At 40.8% G+C, this 17,593-nt stretch overlaps 1 protein-coding gene across 2 annotated transcripts in view; it reads right to left on the reverse strand.

Moving 5' to 3' along the window:
* LOC137316523 (dedicator of cytokinesis protein 2-like) overlaps window positions 1-9,214 on the reverse strand; it is a 1,021,473-nt gene extending 1,012,259 nt beyond the window's left edge. For both annotated transcript variants that reach the window (XM_067980505.1, XM_067980471.1), the window contains exon 1: window positions 9,097-9,214. In XM_067980505.1, the coding sequence (XP_067836606.1) occupies window positions 9,097-9,139 (43 nt within the window). In that variant the 5' untranslated portion in view covers window positions 9,140-9,214. The remainder of the gene's footprint in view (window positions 1-9,096) is intronic.
* Window positions 9,215-17,593: the final 8,379 nt, after the last annotated feature.

Here is a 17,593-nt window from a genome sequence, read left to right on the forward strand (position 1 = left end):
ACTGATGGGCTCTTTGAGTACTGAAAATGCACAATGTCGGTGCTCTTTTGACTGAAGAACTGAGCATGATGCAGTAATGACAGAGAAAGCAAGTGTCGTTGCCCAGGCTAGATTTCTTTGACTTATTAGGTGAAGCTGAGTGCAGCACAGTTAGTTATCACTGTATCCTCCACTGCCTCTGATTTGTCACGCTGCTTGTCTGACATCCAATATTGGATGATCGGAAAAAATCCCTCCAATTAAAAATTGGGAAGACCCAAGCCATTGTCTTCAGTCCCCACCACAAGCTTTTAGAAACCTGGAGTATCTCTTTATGGGGCTTGGTGTCAAATATTGTCTGATCAACGCTCCTGTGAAACACCTTGGGACATTTTACGATGTTAAAGGTGCTATATAAATGCAGGATGTTAGGAATTCAGAAGAGGAAAAATGTCTGTGAAAATATTGAGCTCTAAAATAAAAATAGAAATCACTGGAAATACACAGCAGGCCCATCAGCCGCTGAAAGAGAAAAATAGGTTCATGTGTTTGGTGGGACTCAAGTTCTGATGAAGGGTTTCACCCGAAACCTCTCACCCACAGTCTTCCAGGTGTTGATGGAGCTGCTGTGCATTTCCAGTACATTCGGAATGTAGGGAAGCAGAGTCCCAGGAAAGACTCTGGTGCACTATCTGGCTGGCCCCAATAAGCCATCCTTCTCTATCGCCCACTACATTTATTCCCACACTATCTGCCTCCACTGGTTCGGTGTCAACCATGGCTCAGTGGGAAACATGCTTTGCCTCTCAGTCAGAAAGTTGTGGGTTCAATTCCCACACATTATTTATGCTGACACTTCAGTGCAGCACTGAAGGAGCCCTGTCTGCTCTCTCAAGTGGAAATAAAAGATCCCTTGACATTATTTGAAGAAGAGCAGGGGATTTCTCCCCCGTGTCCTGGCCAATATTTATCCCTCAACCAACATCACTAAAACAGAATATCTGGTCATTTATCTCATTACTGTTTGTGGATCTTGCTGTGCACGAATTGGCTGCCACATTTCCCTACATTACAACAGTGACTACACTTCAAAAGTACTTCATTGGCAAAAATAGTTAAATCTAAACTGTGCATCTTTCCTCCTCTAACTTAGACCTGTGTTCCCTGGTTAAGAGTTTGTGCTAGTCTATGTTTTATTTCGAGATTGCAGCATTCATGCTTATCTCTGCTTATTTGTACTTAGTGCTATATCATTGACAGGGTTGTGAACATCAGGGAAATGTTAAGGGTGAGATTTATGATAGAAACTTGCACAACAAACTGAAACCCATTGAAATGTGTGGCATTAGGTTTATTTTTCAATGAGATGTCTTTAAATAGGTGACATTTTTAAACAAGAATGAGTCTCACATCAAACGAGTGAGGCTTGGCAGTGGTGTAGGGCTTGCACTGTGCAACAATGGCACGTGGGTTTGTGTCTGTGTGTAAAAATACTGCTCACAAGCCCCAGAGGACTATTTGCTGTCTTTTGTCCCATGTGCTGCTATTGAATAAGCAGCTTCAGGTAGGTTGAGTGTAATCGGGTGAGTCAGAAAACAGGAAGGGGTCTCACTCCCCCAATTGTACCACTTTTACTGAGCCATACAGACCAGAAGGTCCCAGGTTTGACCTCTGGTAGTTAGTTATGTTAAGTTAGTTATGTTAGTTTAGTGCATTCCTGCCAAGTTAGCAGCTGAGATGCCACAATTGGCCTCAGCAACACTGAGCGAGAAAGAGGTAAAAAAATCATCCACGGATCCTATCTTAAGCCCTATCTTGTGACACCCACTGAAAAGTGTGTGTGCGTGGACATCAGATTAGGACAGGATTGGGCTCGTCTGTAGTGGCGCTTTAGATACTCACTGTCTAGGCTCAATCATAATGAATGGGGCAATGGGGCAACTGCCTGTGGCGTTGTACTTTGTCATGTTTTTTCTTGACAATGCCAGAAGTGCCGAGTGGATGATGCATCTCAGCCTCCTCCCGATATCCCCACCATCACAGAAGCCAGTCTTCAGCCAATTTGATTCACCCCACATGATATCAAGAAACGGGCTGAGTGCACTGGATACAGCAAAGGCTCTGGGCCCCAACAACATCCCAGCTGTAGTGCCGAAGTCTTGTGCTCCAGAACTAGCTGCTACTCTAGCCAAGCTGTTCCAGTACAGCTACAACACTGGCATCGACCCGACAATGTGGAAAATTGCCCAGGTATGTCCTGTCCACAAAAAGCAGGACAAATCCAATCCGGCCAATTACCGCCCCATCAGTCTACTCTCGATCATCAGCAAAGTGATGGAAGGTGTCATCGACAGTGCTATCAAGCGGCACTTACTCACCAATAACCTGCTCACCGATACTCAGTTTGGGTTCCGCCAGGACCACTCAGCTCCAGACCTCATTACAGCCTTGGTCCAAACATGGACAAAAGAGCTGAATTCCAGAGGTGAGGTGAGAGTGACTGCTCGTGACATCAAGGCAGCATTTGACTGAGTGTGACACCAAGGAGCCCGAGTAAAATTGAAGTCAATGGGAATCAGGAGGAAAACTCTCCAGTGGCTGGAGTCATACCTAGCACAAAGGAAGATGGTAGTGGTTGTTGGAGCCAATCATCTCAGCCCCAGGACATTGCTGCAGGAGTTCCCCAAGGCAGTGTCCTAGGCCCAACTATCTTCAGCTGCTTCATCAATGACCTTCCCTCCATCATAAGGTCAGAAATGGGGATGTTCGCTGATGATTGCACAGTGTTCAGTTCCATTCGTAACCCCTCAGATAATGAAGCAGTCCGAGCCTGCATGCAGCAAGACCTGGACAAAATCCAGGCTTGGGCTCATAAGTGGCAAGTAACATTCGCACCAGAGAAGTGCCAGGCAATGACCATCTCCAACAAGAGAGAGTCTAACCAGCTCGCCTCGACATTCAACGGCATTACCATCGCCGAATCCCCCATCATCAACATCCGGGGGGTCACCATTGACCAGAAACTGAACTAGACCAGCCATATAAATACGGTGGCTACAAGAGCAGGCCAGAGGCTGGGTATTCTGCATCAAGTGACTTACCTCCTGACTCCCCAAAGGCTTTCCACCATCTACAAGGCAGAAGTCAGGAGTGTGATGGAATACTCTCCACTTGCCTGGATGAGTGCAGCTCCAACAACACTTAAGAAGCTCGACACCATCCAGGACAAGGCAGCCTGCTTGATTGGCACCCCATCCACCACCCTAAACATTCACTCCCTTCACCACCGGCGCACAGTGGCTGCAGTGTGTACCATTCACAGGATGCACTGCAGCAACTCACCAAGGCTTCTTCAACAGCACCTCCCAAACCCGCGACCCCTACCACCTAGAAGGACAAGAGCAGCAGGTACATGGGAACAACACCACCTGCACGTTCCCCTCCAAGTCACACACCATCCTGACTTGGAAATATATCGCCGTTCCTTCATCGTCACTGGGTCAAAATCCTGGAACTCCTTTCCTAACAGCACTGTGGGAGAACCTTCACCACACGGACTGCAGCGGTTCAAGAAGGCGGCTCACCACCACCTTCTCAAGGGCAATTAGGGATGGGCAATAAATGCCGGCCTCGCCAGCGGCGCCCACATCCCATGAACGAATTTTAAAAAACAGCGTGTCTTCACCTCCCCCTCCCCACTGCACAAGTGTGACAACCTGTCAGCCTTAACTCAGTGACAGCGCTTTAGGTGTCAACCTTGACTTAGTTGGTAGTACTCTTGCTTCTGAGTCAGAAGGTTGTGGGTTAGAGCCCTGCTCCATCGGCTCGAGCACATAAATAGCCTGACACTTCAGTGCAGTACTGAGGATATGCTGCATTGTCGCAGGTTCCGTCTTTCAGTTGAGACGTTAAGCTGAGGTCCTTCTGCTCGTTAACCATTGGGACGTGCATATGACTTAACATCTCATCCAAAGCACAGTACCTCCAACAATACAGAACTGCCTCAGTTACAGCACTGGAGTGTCAACCTACATTATGTGCTCAACTCTTTGTGTGAGCTTTGAGCCAACAGCCTTCTCATCCCAAGACTAATGGCATTATTAACTAAGTCGGGCTAACAGAGGAGTACAATAGTTAACACTGGCAGATTACATAGAATGTACAGCACTGAAACAGGCCTTTCAGCCCCACAGGTCCATGCCAGTGTTTATGCTCCACATGAGCCTCCTCCCTCCCTATTTAATCTCACCCTATCAGCATATCCTTCTATTCCTTTCTCCCTCATGTGTTTATCTAGCTTCCTCTTAAATGCATCTATACTATTCGCCTCAACTACTCCTTGTGGTAGCGAGTTCCACATTCTAACCACTCTCTGGGTAAAGAAGTTTCTTCTGAATTCCCTATTGGATTTATTAGTGATAATCTTTTATTGATGGCCCCTCGTTCTGGTTTACCCCCACAAGTGGAAACATCTTCTCTACATCTACCCCATCAAACCCTTTCATAATCTTAAAGACCTCTATCAGGTCACCCCTTAGCCTTCTCTTTTCTAGGGAAAAGAACTCCAGTCTTTTCATTCTTTCCTGATAGGTATAACCTCTCAGTTCTGGTATATCCTTGTAAATGTGGGCGGCTGTATTTATTTCCCAATTTCTAGTTGTTCTGGGGGTATTAAGACTCAACTATGTAATGTTGGGCCAACGTCACAACGTCACATGTAGCTCAGGACCATGTAAGAGTGACAAGTTACCTACATTATGTGCTCAACCCTTTCTGTGAGGCTTGAGCCAACAGCTTTCTCATTCCAAGACTAACTGTGTTATCCACTGTCTACTGGGAAAATCTCGAAAAGGTTTTATGCCGTGATGTTGAGTCTGGCTTTTTCCTTCAAATGGGTGAGATGTTTTGAAAGTTAGGCAATACACATGAAACAAGACACTAACGGAAGTGTTGGGATTAGTCACAGCAAAGGGAACGTTCCTGACAGACAAAATAAGATGCTATAGAACTGCATGTCCTTCTTATAACTAGTAATGGACCCTAAAGGGAGTCCATTGTCAGTTTTTACTCAGTGTCTGCTTTCCTGTAGATAATATACAGCAGTGGCAGTGCTGGATGACAGATATTATTCGGAGTCACCAGTCACAGAAGAGATTCGATAGAGGTGTTCAAAATCATGAATGGTTTCGATACAGCAAATAAGTGACAGATAGGTTGGTAACCAGAGGACACAGATTTAAGGTGATTGGCAAAAGAACCAGAGGTGGCACGAGGAAACATTTTTTTACCCAGCGATTTGTTACGATCTGGAATGCATGGCCTGAAAGTGGTGGAAGCAGATTCAATAGTAACTTTCAAAAGACAATTGGACAAATACTTGAAGGGAAAAAATTCACAGGGCTATGGGGAAAGAGTTGGGGAGTGGGACTCTTTCAAAGAGCCTGCACAGATACGGTGGGCTGAATGGCCTCCTCCTGTTCTGTACCTACTATGATACTATGGTACAGAAGGTGTCAGTGGCTTAGTGGTAGCACTCTTGCCTCTGAGTCAGAAGGCCATTCTAGAGAATTGAGCACATAATCCAGGCTGACACTCCCAGCGCAGTACTGAGGGAGTGCTGCACTGTCAGAGGTGCCGTCTTGTGGATGAGACGTTAAACCAAAGCCCCATCTGCCCTCTCTGGTGGATGTAAAAGATCCCATGGCACTATTCAAAGAAGAGTAGAGAAGTTCTCCCCGGTGTCCTGGCCAATATTTATCGCTCAAGTAACATCACTAAAAAACAGATTATCTGGTCATTATTTATTGCTGTTTGTGGGACCTTGCTGTGCGCAAAATTAGTTGCTGTGTTTTCTACATTACAACAGTGACTACACTTTCAAAAGTACTTCATTGGCTGTAAAGTACTTTGGGATATCATGAAAGGCGTGAATGCAAGTTCTTTCTTTAACCCACAAGTGATTGTGACGTCTCTTTTGTGAATTAAAAATCGATGGTGCTCAAAGCTCCTCCGACTGCACTGTGCATTCACACTGATAAATATTGGTGGCAAACAGCTGCATTTGTATCCAGTTGAGACATTTTTTTAGTTGCATTTTTAATGCAAATTCTTGGTTCCATGGAGGTTCGTGCAGTGATAGAATCGGCCTTCTGCTATGGGCCACTGCCAGGTTTCAAGAAATGGGAGGCCGTGTGGTATTCAGCATTGTTTTCAGTGAATGTCAGGGCCTTGTTTGTGATTTAAAATAGGTGAAATGGTCTGAAGAAGTTCCTTTTTTGTTGAGGATTCATGAACTTCCATTTAAAGGGGCGAGGACGTTCTGATAGTTCTGACACAAAACCGCATCAAAACTTGTTATTACAACATAAGAGCACTAAAACGTAGCTACCCTATGACATAATTGTGACAAAAATTATGCAAGCATTCTGACATTCTCCTGTTACAATAACAGACAAAGGGATCTCATGAAATGTTGACACATTCATTATTATTATCGCACTGCGTGGCTTCAGAATGGTACCGGGGCGAGGGACTTCAGTTATATGGAGAGACTGGAGAAGCTGGGATTGTCCTTCTTGGAGCAGAGAAGGTTAAGCGGAGATTTAATAGAGGTGTTCAAAATGATAAACGGTTTTCATAGAGTAAATAAGGAGAAACTGTTTCCACTGGCAGGAGGGTCGGTAACCAAAGGACACAGGTTTAAGGTAATTGGCAAAAAAAAGAGGAGCTGAGGAGAAATGTTTCTACGCCATGAGTTGTTATGATCTGGAATGCACTGTCTGAAAGGGCGGTGGAAGCAGATTCAATCGTAACTTTCGAAAGGGAATTGGATAGATACTTGAAAAGGGAAAAATTTGCAGGGCTGTGGGGAAAGAGCGAGGTATGGAACTCATTGGATAGCTCATTCAAAGAGCCGGCACAGGCACGATGGGCCGAATGGTCTCCTTCTGTGCTGTAAGGTTCTATTCTGACCCAATTGCTCCTTTAAAAAGCAAAAGCAATTTGTTTTTCTTTTCCCCTCTGCTTCATAAAGTTGCCGACTGGCGTTGGGGCTTTGTTTCACTGACAGCCTCCAGTGCATTGTCCAGGTAGGCTTTCTCAGGGATAGATTATAACTCCAGGCATGGGACGGCCAGGCAAGTGGGCAAAAGGTCGACGGGAGACCGGAGCCACTTTGAGGGCCGGGCCCCAATTGACCTGCTGGCCAGCGAGCTGCCCCAGCCTGAAACAGGTGACCCGCTGCTTCTCGCCACCTCCAGGCCGGCCCGGAGGCTGACCATAGAGGGTGGGCAGGTAGGTTCGGAGGAGGCGAGCGCGGAGCAGAGGAGGGTCCTCAGGCCCAGATTGTTCTTGTGGAGCCCAGAGAAGCACGGGACCCACAAAAATAATGATTAGACTTACAATTTTGGGGCTTCTTCCAGTTCACCACCCGATTCAACTGGACAGAGCATGTCCAGCGTGAGCTCCGCCCAGTTATCCCTATAAATTGCACTGGGGTCCTATGTACCTCACTGGACCCCTATTTTCATCCAGCAATGAGGCTTCCTCCTGATTCCAGACACCTGGGCAGCCCAACGGAAGGCCCCAGTGAGTGTAACGCTGGAGTGTTAACGGTAAGTGGCACACAGCGACTTTAACTCCACTGTTTCCATCGGGCAGTCCGAGATAAAATCGGGCCCTTCTATGTGTTAGGCTGGACAGGGAGTGTCAAGAGGCTATTCGACTGTAGACCTCACACTTGCACTTTGCAGCAGGGCTCAAAGTCACAAGCAGGTACCCCGGCTGATTTACCCCCCTCCCCCACATTTCAGCTAACTTGGTACAGACCAAGAATTGGACATGGGACCTCTCTGAGTTGTATGGTTCAGAACACATCAGGCAACTCATTTACCCAATGGGACAACTACAAGGCACATTCCCATTCAAAAAAAATAACAATTGAATATCATGGAGCAAAACCTATGAGGGTCTTTGACAGTCCTCCAGACCCCCTCCATGAAGAAGGAAAAATATACAATTTTAATAGGTAGGCTGTTATCAGGACCATACCACAAATTCTGTTACCACCCCTCCCCCTCAGTCGACTTAAAAAGTCTTTCCAGCTCATCCTAGTCGAACAGCCTGCTGAACGCTGAGACTCACACAATACTATCTGCTGCTAATCAACACAGAGCAAGAACATAAAATTCTCACAAACTCTCAGCCACTTGCCAAAAGCTGCTGATAAGTTGTACTGAACTTTGTGAAGTGACCTCTTCTCGTCCTCTCTCTCTCTCTCACACTCTCTCTGGTCAGTTTATTGTTTAAAATAACTAATTTTTCCATTCCCAAGTTCCCTTTTACCCTCGTGCTTGCCCCTCATGTATGGAAGAGAATGAAGGATTTTTTTTCTCTCTCTCTCCTGATGTCTGACGCCAGGCACCATGTTTAAGAGTCTCTGAAATTTAATCAAGAGTTTCTGTTTGTCTGATTCAGAGTGCACCATCTCTCTGTGTAGAGGCACAGCCCATTTACTTAAGAGCAGAGAACCGAGGTACAAGCTGACAAGTGTCAAGGGTGAGGGATTCCCTAACGCACACTAGAGTTTAACCAGCTAAAGCTGCACACCTCGGCAGCAGCAAAGGGCCACCCTGCCCGTTATGGCATCTGTGTTTGCTTATATCTGTTTCTTGACGTGTTTCCTTAATTCGCATTGCAGTTATTAAAGAGAGTGTTTCAGTATGAGTGACACTGTCACGTTAAGAGTCAACAATTCACGCAGTTACAACTACACGGGTGACTAATTCTGCTGCAGGGCGTAATAGGGAAAGTCTTCCTTCTTGCAGTCTGCATTGGGTTGAATGGTCTACTTTACTTCCACTGCATTGCTGGAGGGACCATTCTACAAAGCTGAACAGTTTGTAATCCTCACACCCGGGATGTTATTTTTCTTCTACAATTACATTACTTATTTTGAACCACATCCTGTTCTTGTTATATGTTTTTTTCTGCCTATTCAGCTGGCCAGGAAATAACTGTTGCTCTGCTCCTCTGTATGTTACAAGTATCACCGAATACTACTGACGAGACTTTCTGAGTCTACATTTTCAAACACACACACAGTATATCAGAACTCACCAACTCCATATTTGGCATCCACTGTACGAATCCAGGAAAGCATGTCTTGTGTGTTTGAGCAAAACACAAAAAACCCTAAAAGTTTTTAAGACTGTCTGCTCCCAATACTCCGTTCAGTGCAAGAGTCAAGACACAAGCCAATCACATGCTTAAACCACGTCACATATTACTGAGGCAGCAAGGAAGCTTTTTCAGCAGAAAAGTGATACGTTAGTATGTGAATCTAGGATTCTATGTGCCCGATTCTGTAAGTCATTCATCAATTCATATTAAATGTTGGCTGCATGTTTTGTCTGTGACCTTTCTTCCATTCGCAGCCAGTCATATTCATCTGGCAGATTAACCTTTACATGTCTCCTCTCAGCTAAAACAGTGGTTTCCAGCAAATCAACCTAACCAAGGTCTACAAAGAATACTGTAATGGGCAAACTCTAGCGCCAAGTCGGTGGTTAACCCTTTCACTAGCTTAAATCTATTCATATGTTAAATCATGAATCCTGAAAATATGAACCAGAAGACAAGATGCTCAAAATATATAGCAGATCGGTTGGCACCTGAAAAGGGAAAAGACGGGTTAATATTTCAGGTATGATTTGGATAGGAAGCTAGCTAGATAGATAGATAATTGATAGATAGATAGATCGATAGATTAATAGATGGATAGAGAGATAATTGATAAATAGATAGATAGATAGATAATTGACATAGAGATTGATAGATATTTGACATATAGATAGATAGATAATTGATAGATAGCTAGATAATTGACAGATAGATATATAGTTGACAGATGGATCAATAGATAGATAATTGACAGATGGATCAATAGATAGATAATTGACGATAGATAATTGACAGATGGATCGATAGATAGATAATTGACGATAGATAGATAGATAATTGACAGATAGATAGATAACCGACAGATAGATAGATAGATTAATAGATAGATAATTGACAGATAGATAGATAATCGATAGATGGATAATACTTAGATGGATAATATATAGATAATTGATAGATAGGTAGATATATAATTGACAGGTGGATAATAGTTAGATAGATAGATAGATAGATAGATAGATAGATAGATAGATAGATAGATAGATAAATAGATAATAGAGAGATAGATAATCAATAGATAGATATATAATTGACAGATGGATAGATAGATTGATAGCTAGATAGAAAGATAGTTAGATAGATAGATAAATAGTCGATAGATAGATAAGTAATTGACAGATCGATAGATAGAAAGATAGATAGATAGATAATTGATAGATAAATAGATAGTTGATAGATAGATAGATTGAAAGATGATTGACAGAAGATATATAGATAGATAAGTGACAGATAGATAGAAAGATATATAAATAGATTGATAGATTATTGACAGATAGATAGATAGATAGATAGATAGATAATAGATAGATTGATAATTAACAGGTGGATAGAAAGATATATAGATAGATTGATATATAGATTATTGACAGATAGATAGAGAACTCACAGATAGATAGTTGCATAGATAATTGATAGATAGATAGATAGATAGATAATTGATAGACACATACAAAATTGACAGATAGTAAGATAATAGATAGATAGATAATTGATAGATAGATAATTGACAGATAGATAGATAAATAGATAATTGATAGATAGATAGACAGATAGAAAGACGATTGACAGATAGATAGATAAATAGATAGACAATTGACAGGTAGATAGATAGAAAATTGACACATAGATAGATAATAAATAGATAGATAGATAACAGATAAATGGATAGATAGATTACTGACAGATAGATAGATAGATAGATAAACAGATAGATAGATAGATAATTGATATATAGATAGATAGATAGATAATTGACAGACAGATAGATACATAGATAAATAGACAATTAATACATAGAAAGATAGATAATTGACAGATAGATATATAATAGACAGATAGATGATTGACTGATGACTTGGTTGATAGACAGATAATTGACAGCTAGATAGATAGATAGATAAATAATTGGTAGATAGATAGATAGATAATTAACGATGATAGATATGTAGAACGATAGATTGATAGCTAAATAGATAATTGATAGATAGTTAGATAATGGACAGATGGATAAATAGATAATAGATAGAAAGATAGATAATTGACAGATAGATAGATAATTGATAGATACATAGACAATTGACAGATGGATCGATAGATAGATAATTGACGATAGATAGATAATTGACAGACAGATAGATAGATAATTGACAGATGGATCAATAGGTAGATAATTGTTGATTGATAGATAGATAGATAGATAATTGAGAGATAGATAGATAGATAGATAATTTATAGATAGATAGACAATTGACAGATGGATCAATAGATAGATAATTGTTGATAGATAATTGATAGATATATAGTTAGATAATTGACAGATAGATAGATTATTGACAGATAGACAGATAGATAGGTAGATAATTGATAGATAGATAGATAACCAACAGATAGATAGGTAGCTAATAGATAGATAGATAAATAGATAGAGAGATAGATAATTGATAAATAGATAGATAATTGACAGATAGATATATAATAGATAGATAGATGATTGACAGATAAATTGATTGATACATAGATAGATAATTGACAGATAGATATATAATAGATAGATGATCGATAGATATATTGATTGATAGATAAATGACAGCTAAATAGATAGATAAATAGATGATTGGTAGATAGATGGATAGACAATTAATGATGATAGATATAGAGAAAGATAGATAGATAATTGATAGATGGATAGATAATTGATAGATGGATCAATAGATAGATAATTGAGAGATAGATAGGAAGATAAATAGATAGATAGACAGATAATTGACAGATAGATAGATTATTGACAGATAGATAAACAGATAGATAGATAATTGAAAGATAGATAGATAATTGATAGATGGATAGATAGATAGATAATTGAAAGATAGATAGATAGATAATTGATAGATAGATAGATAATTGACGGATAGATAGATAGGTAAACAATTGACAGGTTGATAGATAGATTGATAGATAGATAATTGAGAGATAGACAGATACATAGATAAATAGAACATATAGATTAATAGATAGATAATTGAGAGATAGATAGATAGATAATTGATAGATGGATAATACTTAGATAGATAGATATATAGATAATTGATAGATAGGTAGATATATAATTGACAGGTGGATAATAGTTAGATAGATAGATAATTGACGGATAGATAGATAGATAGATAGATAGATAGATAGATAATTCATTGCTAGATAGATAGAAAGATAGATAGGTAGATAAATAGATGATAGAGAGATAGATAAGCGCTAGATAGATAAGTAATTGACAGATAGATAGATAGATAGATAGATAGATCATTGACAGATGGATAGATAGATTGATAGCTAGGTAGAAAGATAGTTAGACAGATAGATAAGTAATTGAAAGATAGATACATAGATAGATAGATAATCGATAGATAGATAGTTGACAGATAGATAGATAGATGATTGGCAGAAGATAGATAGATAAGTGACAAATAGATAGAAAGATATATAAATAGATTGATAGATAGATTATTGACAGATAGATAGAGAACTCACAGATAGATAGTTAAATAGATAATTGACAGATAAACAGATAGATAGATAAATAGATAATTGGCAGATAGATAGATAAGTAGATAGATAGATAGACAGATAGATAATTGATAGATATATAGATAGATAATTGACAAATAGATAGGTAATAGCTAGATAGACAGTTGGATAGATAGATAATTGACAGATAGATAGAAAGATAAGTAGATAGATAGATAGATAACAGATAGAATCATAGAATCATAGAATCATAGAAGTTACAACATGGAAACAGGCCCTTCGGCCCAACATGTACATGTCGCCCAGTTTATACCACTAAGCTAGTCCCAATTGCCTGCACTTGGCCCATATCCCTCTATACCCATCTTACCCATGTAACTGTCCAAATGCTTTTTAAAAGACAAAATTGTACCCGCCTCTACTACTGCCTCTGGCAGCTCGTTCCAGACACTCACCACCCTTTGAGTGAAAAAATTGCCCCTCTGGACCCTTTTGTATCTCTCCCCTCTCACCTTAAATCTATGCCCCCTCGTTATAGACTCCCCTACCTTTGGGAAAAGATTTTGACTATCGACCTTATCTATGCCCCTCATTATTTTATAGACTTCTATAAGATCACCCCTTAACCTCCTACTCTCCAGGGAAAAAAGTCCCAGTCTGTCTAACCTCTCCCTGTAAGTCAAACCATCAAGTCCCGGTAGCATCCTAGTAAATCTTTTCTGCACTCTTTCTAGTTTAATAATATCCTTTCTATAATAGGGTGACCAGAACTGTACACAGTACTCCAAGTGTGGCCTCACCAATGCCCTGTACAACTTCAACAAGACATCCCAACTCCTGTATTCAATGTTCTGACCAATGAAACCAAGCATGCCGAATGCCTTCTTCACCACCCTATCCACCTGTGACTCCACTTTCAAGGAGCTATGAACCTGTACTCCTAGATCACTTTGTTCTATAACTCTCCCCAACGCCCTACCATTAACGGAGTAGGTCCTGGCCCGATTCGATCTACCAAAATGCATCACCTCACATTTATCTAAATTAAACTCCATCTGCCATTCATCGGCCCACTGGATAGATAGATTACTGACAAATAGATAGATGGATAGATAATTGACAGAAAGATAGATAGATAGATAGAAAGATGATTGGCAGAAAGGGAGATGGATAGATAATTGAGAGATCGATAGATAACTCACAGATAGATAACTCACAGATAGATAGATAAATAGATAATTGATAGATAGATTAATGGATAATTGACAGATGAACAGATAGATAGATAGATAATAGATAGATAAATAATCGATAGATAGATAGGTAATTGACAGGAAGATAGATGGACTATAAATAGATAGATCGATAGATAATAGATAGATAGATAATCAATAGATAAATAGATAATTGATAGATAGATAGATAATTGAGAGATAGATAGATTATTGACAGATAGATATATAACTCGCAGATAGATAGATAAATAAACAATTTATAGATAGATAGATGGATAATTGACAGATAGAAAGATAAATAGGTAAATATATAGATAGATAATTGATAGATGTATAGATATATAGATAATTGATGGATAGGTAATTGACAGGAAGATAGATACATAATTGACAGATAGATAGAGAGATAGATAGATAGATAGAAACCATAGAACCATAGGAAAGATACAGCACAGAAGGGGGCCATTTGGCCCACCGTGTCCGCATTGGCTCGAAGAACAACCAGGTGCCCATTCTAATCCCACCTTCCAGCACCCAGTTTGTAGCCCTGCATCTTACAGCACTTTAGGTGCAGGTCCAGGTACTTTTTAAAAGAGTTGAGGGTCCCTGCCTCTACCACCAATTCGGGCAGCGAATTCCATACACCCACCACCCTCTGGGTAAAAAAGTTTTTCTTCATGTCCCCTCTAATCCTTCTGCCAATCAGCTTAAATCTATGTCTTCTAGTTCTTGAACTCTCCGCTAAGGGTAACAGGTACTTCCTGTCTACTCTATCTGGGCCCCTCATAATTTTGTACACCCCAATCAAGTCACTCCTCAACCGCCTCTGCTCCAAGGAAAACAACCACAGCCTATCCAATCTCTACTCGTAGCTGCAATTTTCAAGCCCGACAACATTCTTGTAAATCTTCTCTGAACTCTCTCCCGAGCAATTACGTCCTTCCTGTAATGTGGTGACCAGAACTGCGCACAATACTCCAGCTGTGGCCTTACCAGTGTTTTATACAGTTCCATCATTACATCCCTGCTTTTGTATTCTATACCTTGGCTAATAATGGAGAGCATTCTGTATGCTTTCTTCACAACCTTATCCACCTGTACTGCCACCTTCAGGGTCACATGCACTCCAAGGTCTCTCACTTCCTCTAGCCCTCTCAATATATTCACGTTTACTGCATATTCCCTTTTACTGTTTGCCTTCCCTAAGTGCATTATCTCACACTTCTCCGGGTTGAACTCCAGTTGCCACTTTTCTGCCCACTCCACCAACCCATTGATATCTTCTTGGAGTCTACAGCTATCCTCTTCACTATCAACTACATGGCCTATTTTTGTGTCAACTGCAAATTTGCCAATCATGCCCCCTACATTCGAGTCTGAATCATTAATATATACCACAAACAGCAAGGGACCCAACACTGAGCCCTGTGGCACACCACTGGAAATGGATTTCCATTCGCAAAGACATCCATCAACTTTTACCCTTTGTTTCCTGTTACTGAGCCAATTTTGGATCCAATTTGCCACATTTCCCTGTATCCCATGGGCTTTTACCTTTCTGATCAGTCTGCCATGTGGGGCCTTGTCAAATGCCTTACTAAAATCCATGTAGACAACATCCACTGCACTACCCTCATCAATCCTCCTTGTCACTTCCTCAAATAATTCAATCAGATTTGTAAGGCATGACCTTCCCTGAACAAATCCATGCTGACAATCCCTGATTAAACCATGCCTTTCCAAGTGACAGTTTATCCTATCTCTCAGTATTGATTCTAATAGTTTGCCCACCACCGAGTTAAGACTGACCGGCCTATAATTGTTCGGCCTTTCCATCGTAACCTTTATAAACAATGGTACTACATTTGCAGTCTTCCAGTCCTCTGGTACCTCCCCTGTATCTAGTGAGGATTGGAAAATAATCCTCAGAGCATCCGCTATTTCCTCCCTGGCTTCCTTCAATATCCTAGGAAATAATCCATCCGGCCCTGGTGACTTATCAACTTTCAAGGATTTCAGTCCCTCTAGTACTTCCTCTCTCGTTATGTTTACCTTATCCAATATTTCACACCTCTCCTCTTTAACTATGTCCGGATCATCCCTTTCCTTTGTGAATACGGAGACAAAATATTCATTTAAAACCCTACCCACATCTTCTGCTTCTACACACAAGTTACCCTTATCATCCCTGATAAGTCCCACCTTTTCCTTAGCTATCCTTTTGTTCTTAATGTACTGATAAAACATCTTTGGGTTTTCTTTAATCTTACTAGCTAATATTTTTTCATGCCCTCTCTTTGCTTTCCTTATTTCCTTTTTTACATCATCCCTGTACTTTCTATACTCCCCTAGGCTTTGTGCAGTATTTAGTTTTCTGTGACAGTCACAAGCTTTCTTTTTCTGCTTTATCTTGCCCCATATACTTCCAGACAACCAGGGGCTCTAAATTTGGCAGTGCCACCCTTTTTCTTTGAGGGGACATGTCTGCATTGTACCCGTAGAATTTCACTTTTTAGTGCCTCCCACTGGCTTGCCATTGATTTCTCCTCAAGTAGTTGTGTCCAGTCCACTTCTACCAAATCACCTCTTAGTTCTGTAAAATTTGCCTTCCCCCCAATTTAAAACATTTACTCCTGATTTAACTCTGTCCTTTTCCATAATAATGCTAAAACTAACTGAATTGTGGTCACTGTCCCCAATATGGTCACCCACTTGCCCATCTTCATTTCCCAGGACTAAATCTAGAATTGCATCCCCTCTTGTTGGACTTGTCACGTACTGGCTAAAAAAGTTCTCCTGGACACCGATCAAGAATTTGGTGCCCTCTGTGCCCCTCACACTGTTTGAATCCAAGTTGATGTTAGGGTAGTTGAAGTCCCCTACTATTATTGCCCTCTTATTTTTGCACTCAGAAATTTGCCTACATATTTGTTCTTCTATTTCCCTTTCGCTATCCGAGGGTCTATAGTACACTCCTAGTAGTGTGACTGCCCCTTTTTTATTTCTTAGCTCAACCCATATGGCCTCGATTGATGATCCATTTAGCATATCATCCCTTTTCACAACTGTAATTGATTCTTTAACCAATAATGCTACCCCTCCTCCTTTTTTTATCACCCACTCTATCCTGCCTGAAAACCCGATATCCAGGGATATTGATCTGCCAATTATCCTCCTCTTTAAGCCAGGTTTCCATTATAGCAATGATTTTGTGCTGCCATGTGTTTATTTGTGCCCTTAGCTCATCTGCTTTGTTTGTAATTCTCCTTGCATGGAAGTATATACCCTTTAACCCTGTCAAATTCCTGCGCTGAACACGATTTAACCATTGCTTCTTTTGCCTTTCTGAGTCTCTAACCACTTCACTAACTGCTTTTCTGCTTCCTGTTTCCTGGTCTGAATTTGTCCTATCTGTACCTGCCCTTTGGTTCCCATCCCCCTGCCATACTAGTTTAAACTCTCCACAACAGAACAAGCAAATGCCCCCGTCTGCTTGGGTGAAACCCGTCCAGCTTGTACAGGTACCGCCTTTCCCAGAATCGGTCCCAATGCCTCAGGAATTTAAACCCCTGATAGATAGATAGATAGATAGATAGATAGATAATTGACACATAGAT

Source organism: Heptranchias perlo, chromosome 1 (assembly GCF_035084215.1).
Source record: "Heptranchias perlo isolate sHepPer1 chromosome 1, sHepPer1.hap1, whole genome shotgun sequence".
NCBI classification, from domain to species: domain Eukaryota; kingdom Metazoa; phylum Chordata; class Chondrichthyes; order Hexanchiformes; family Hexanchidae; genus Heptranchias; species Heptranchias perlo.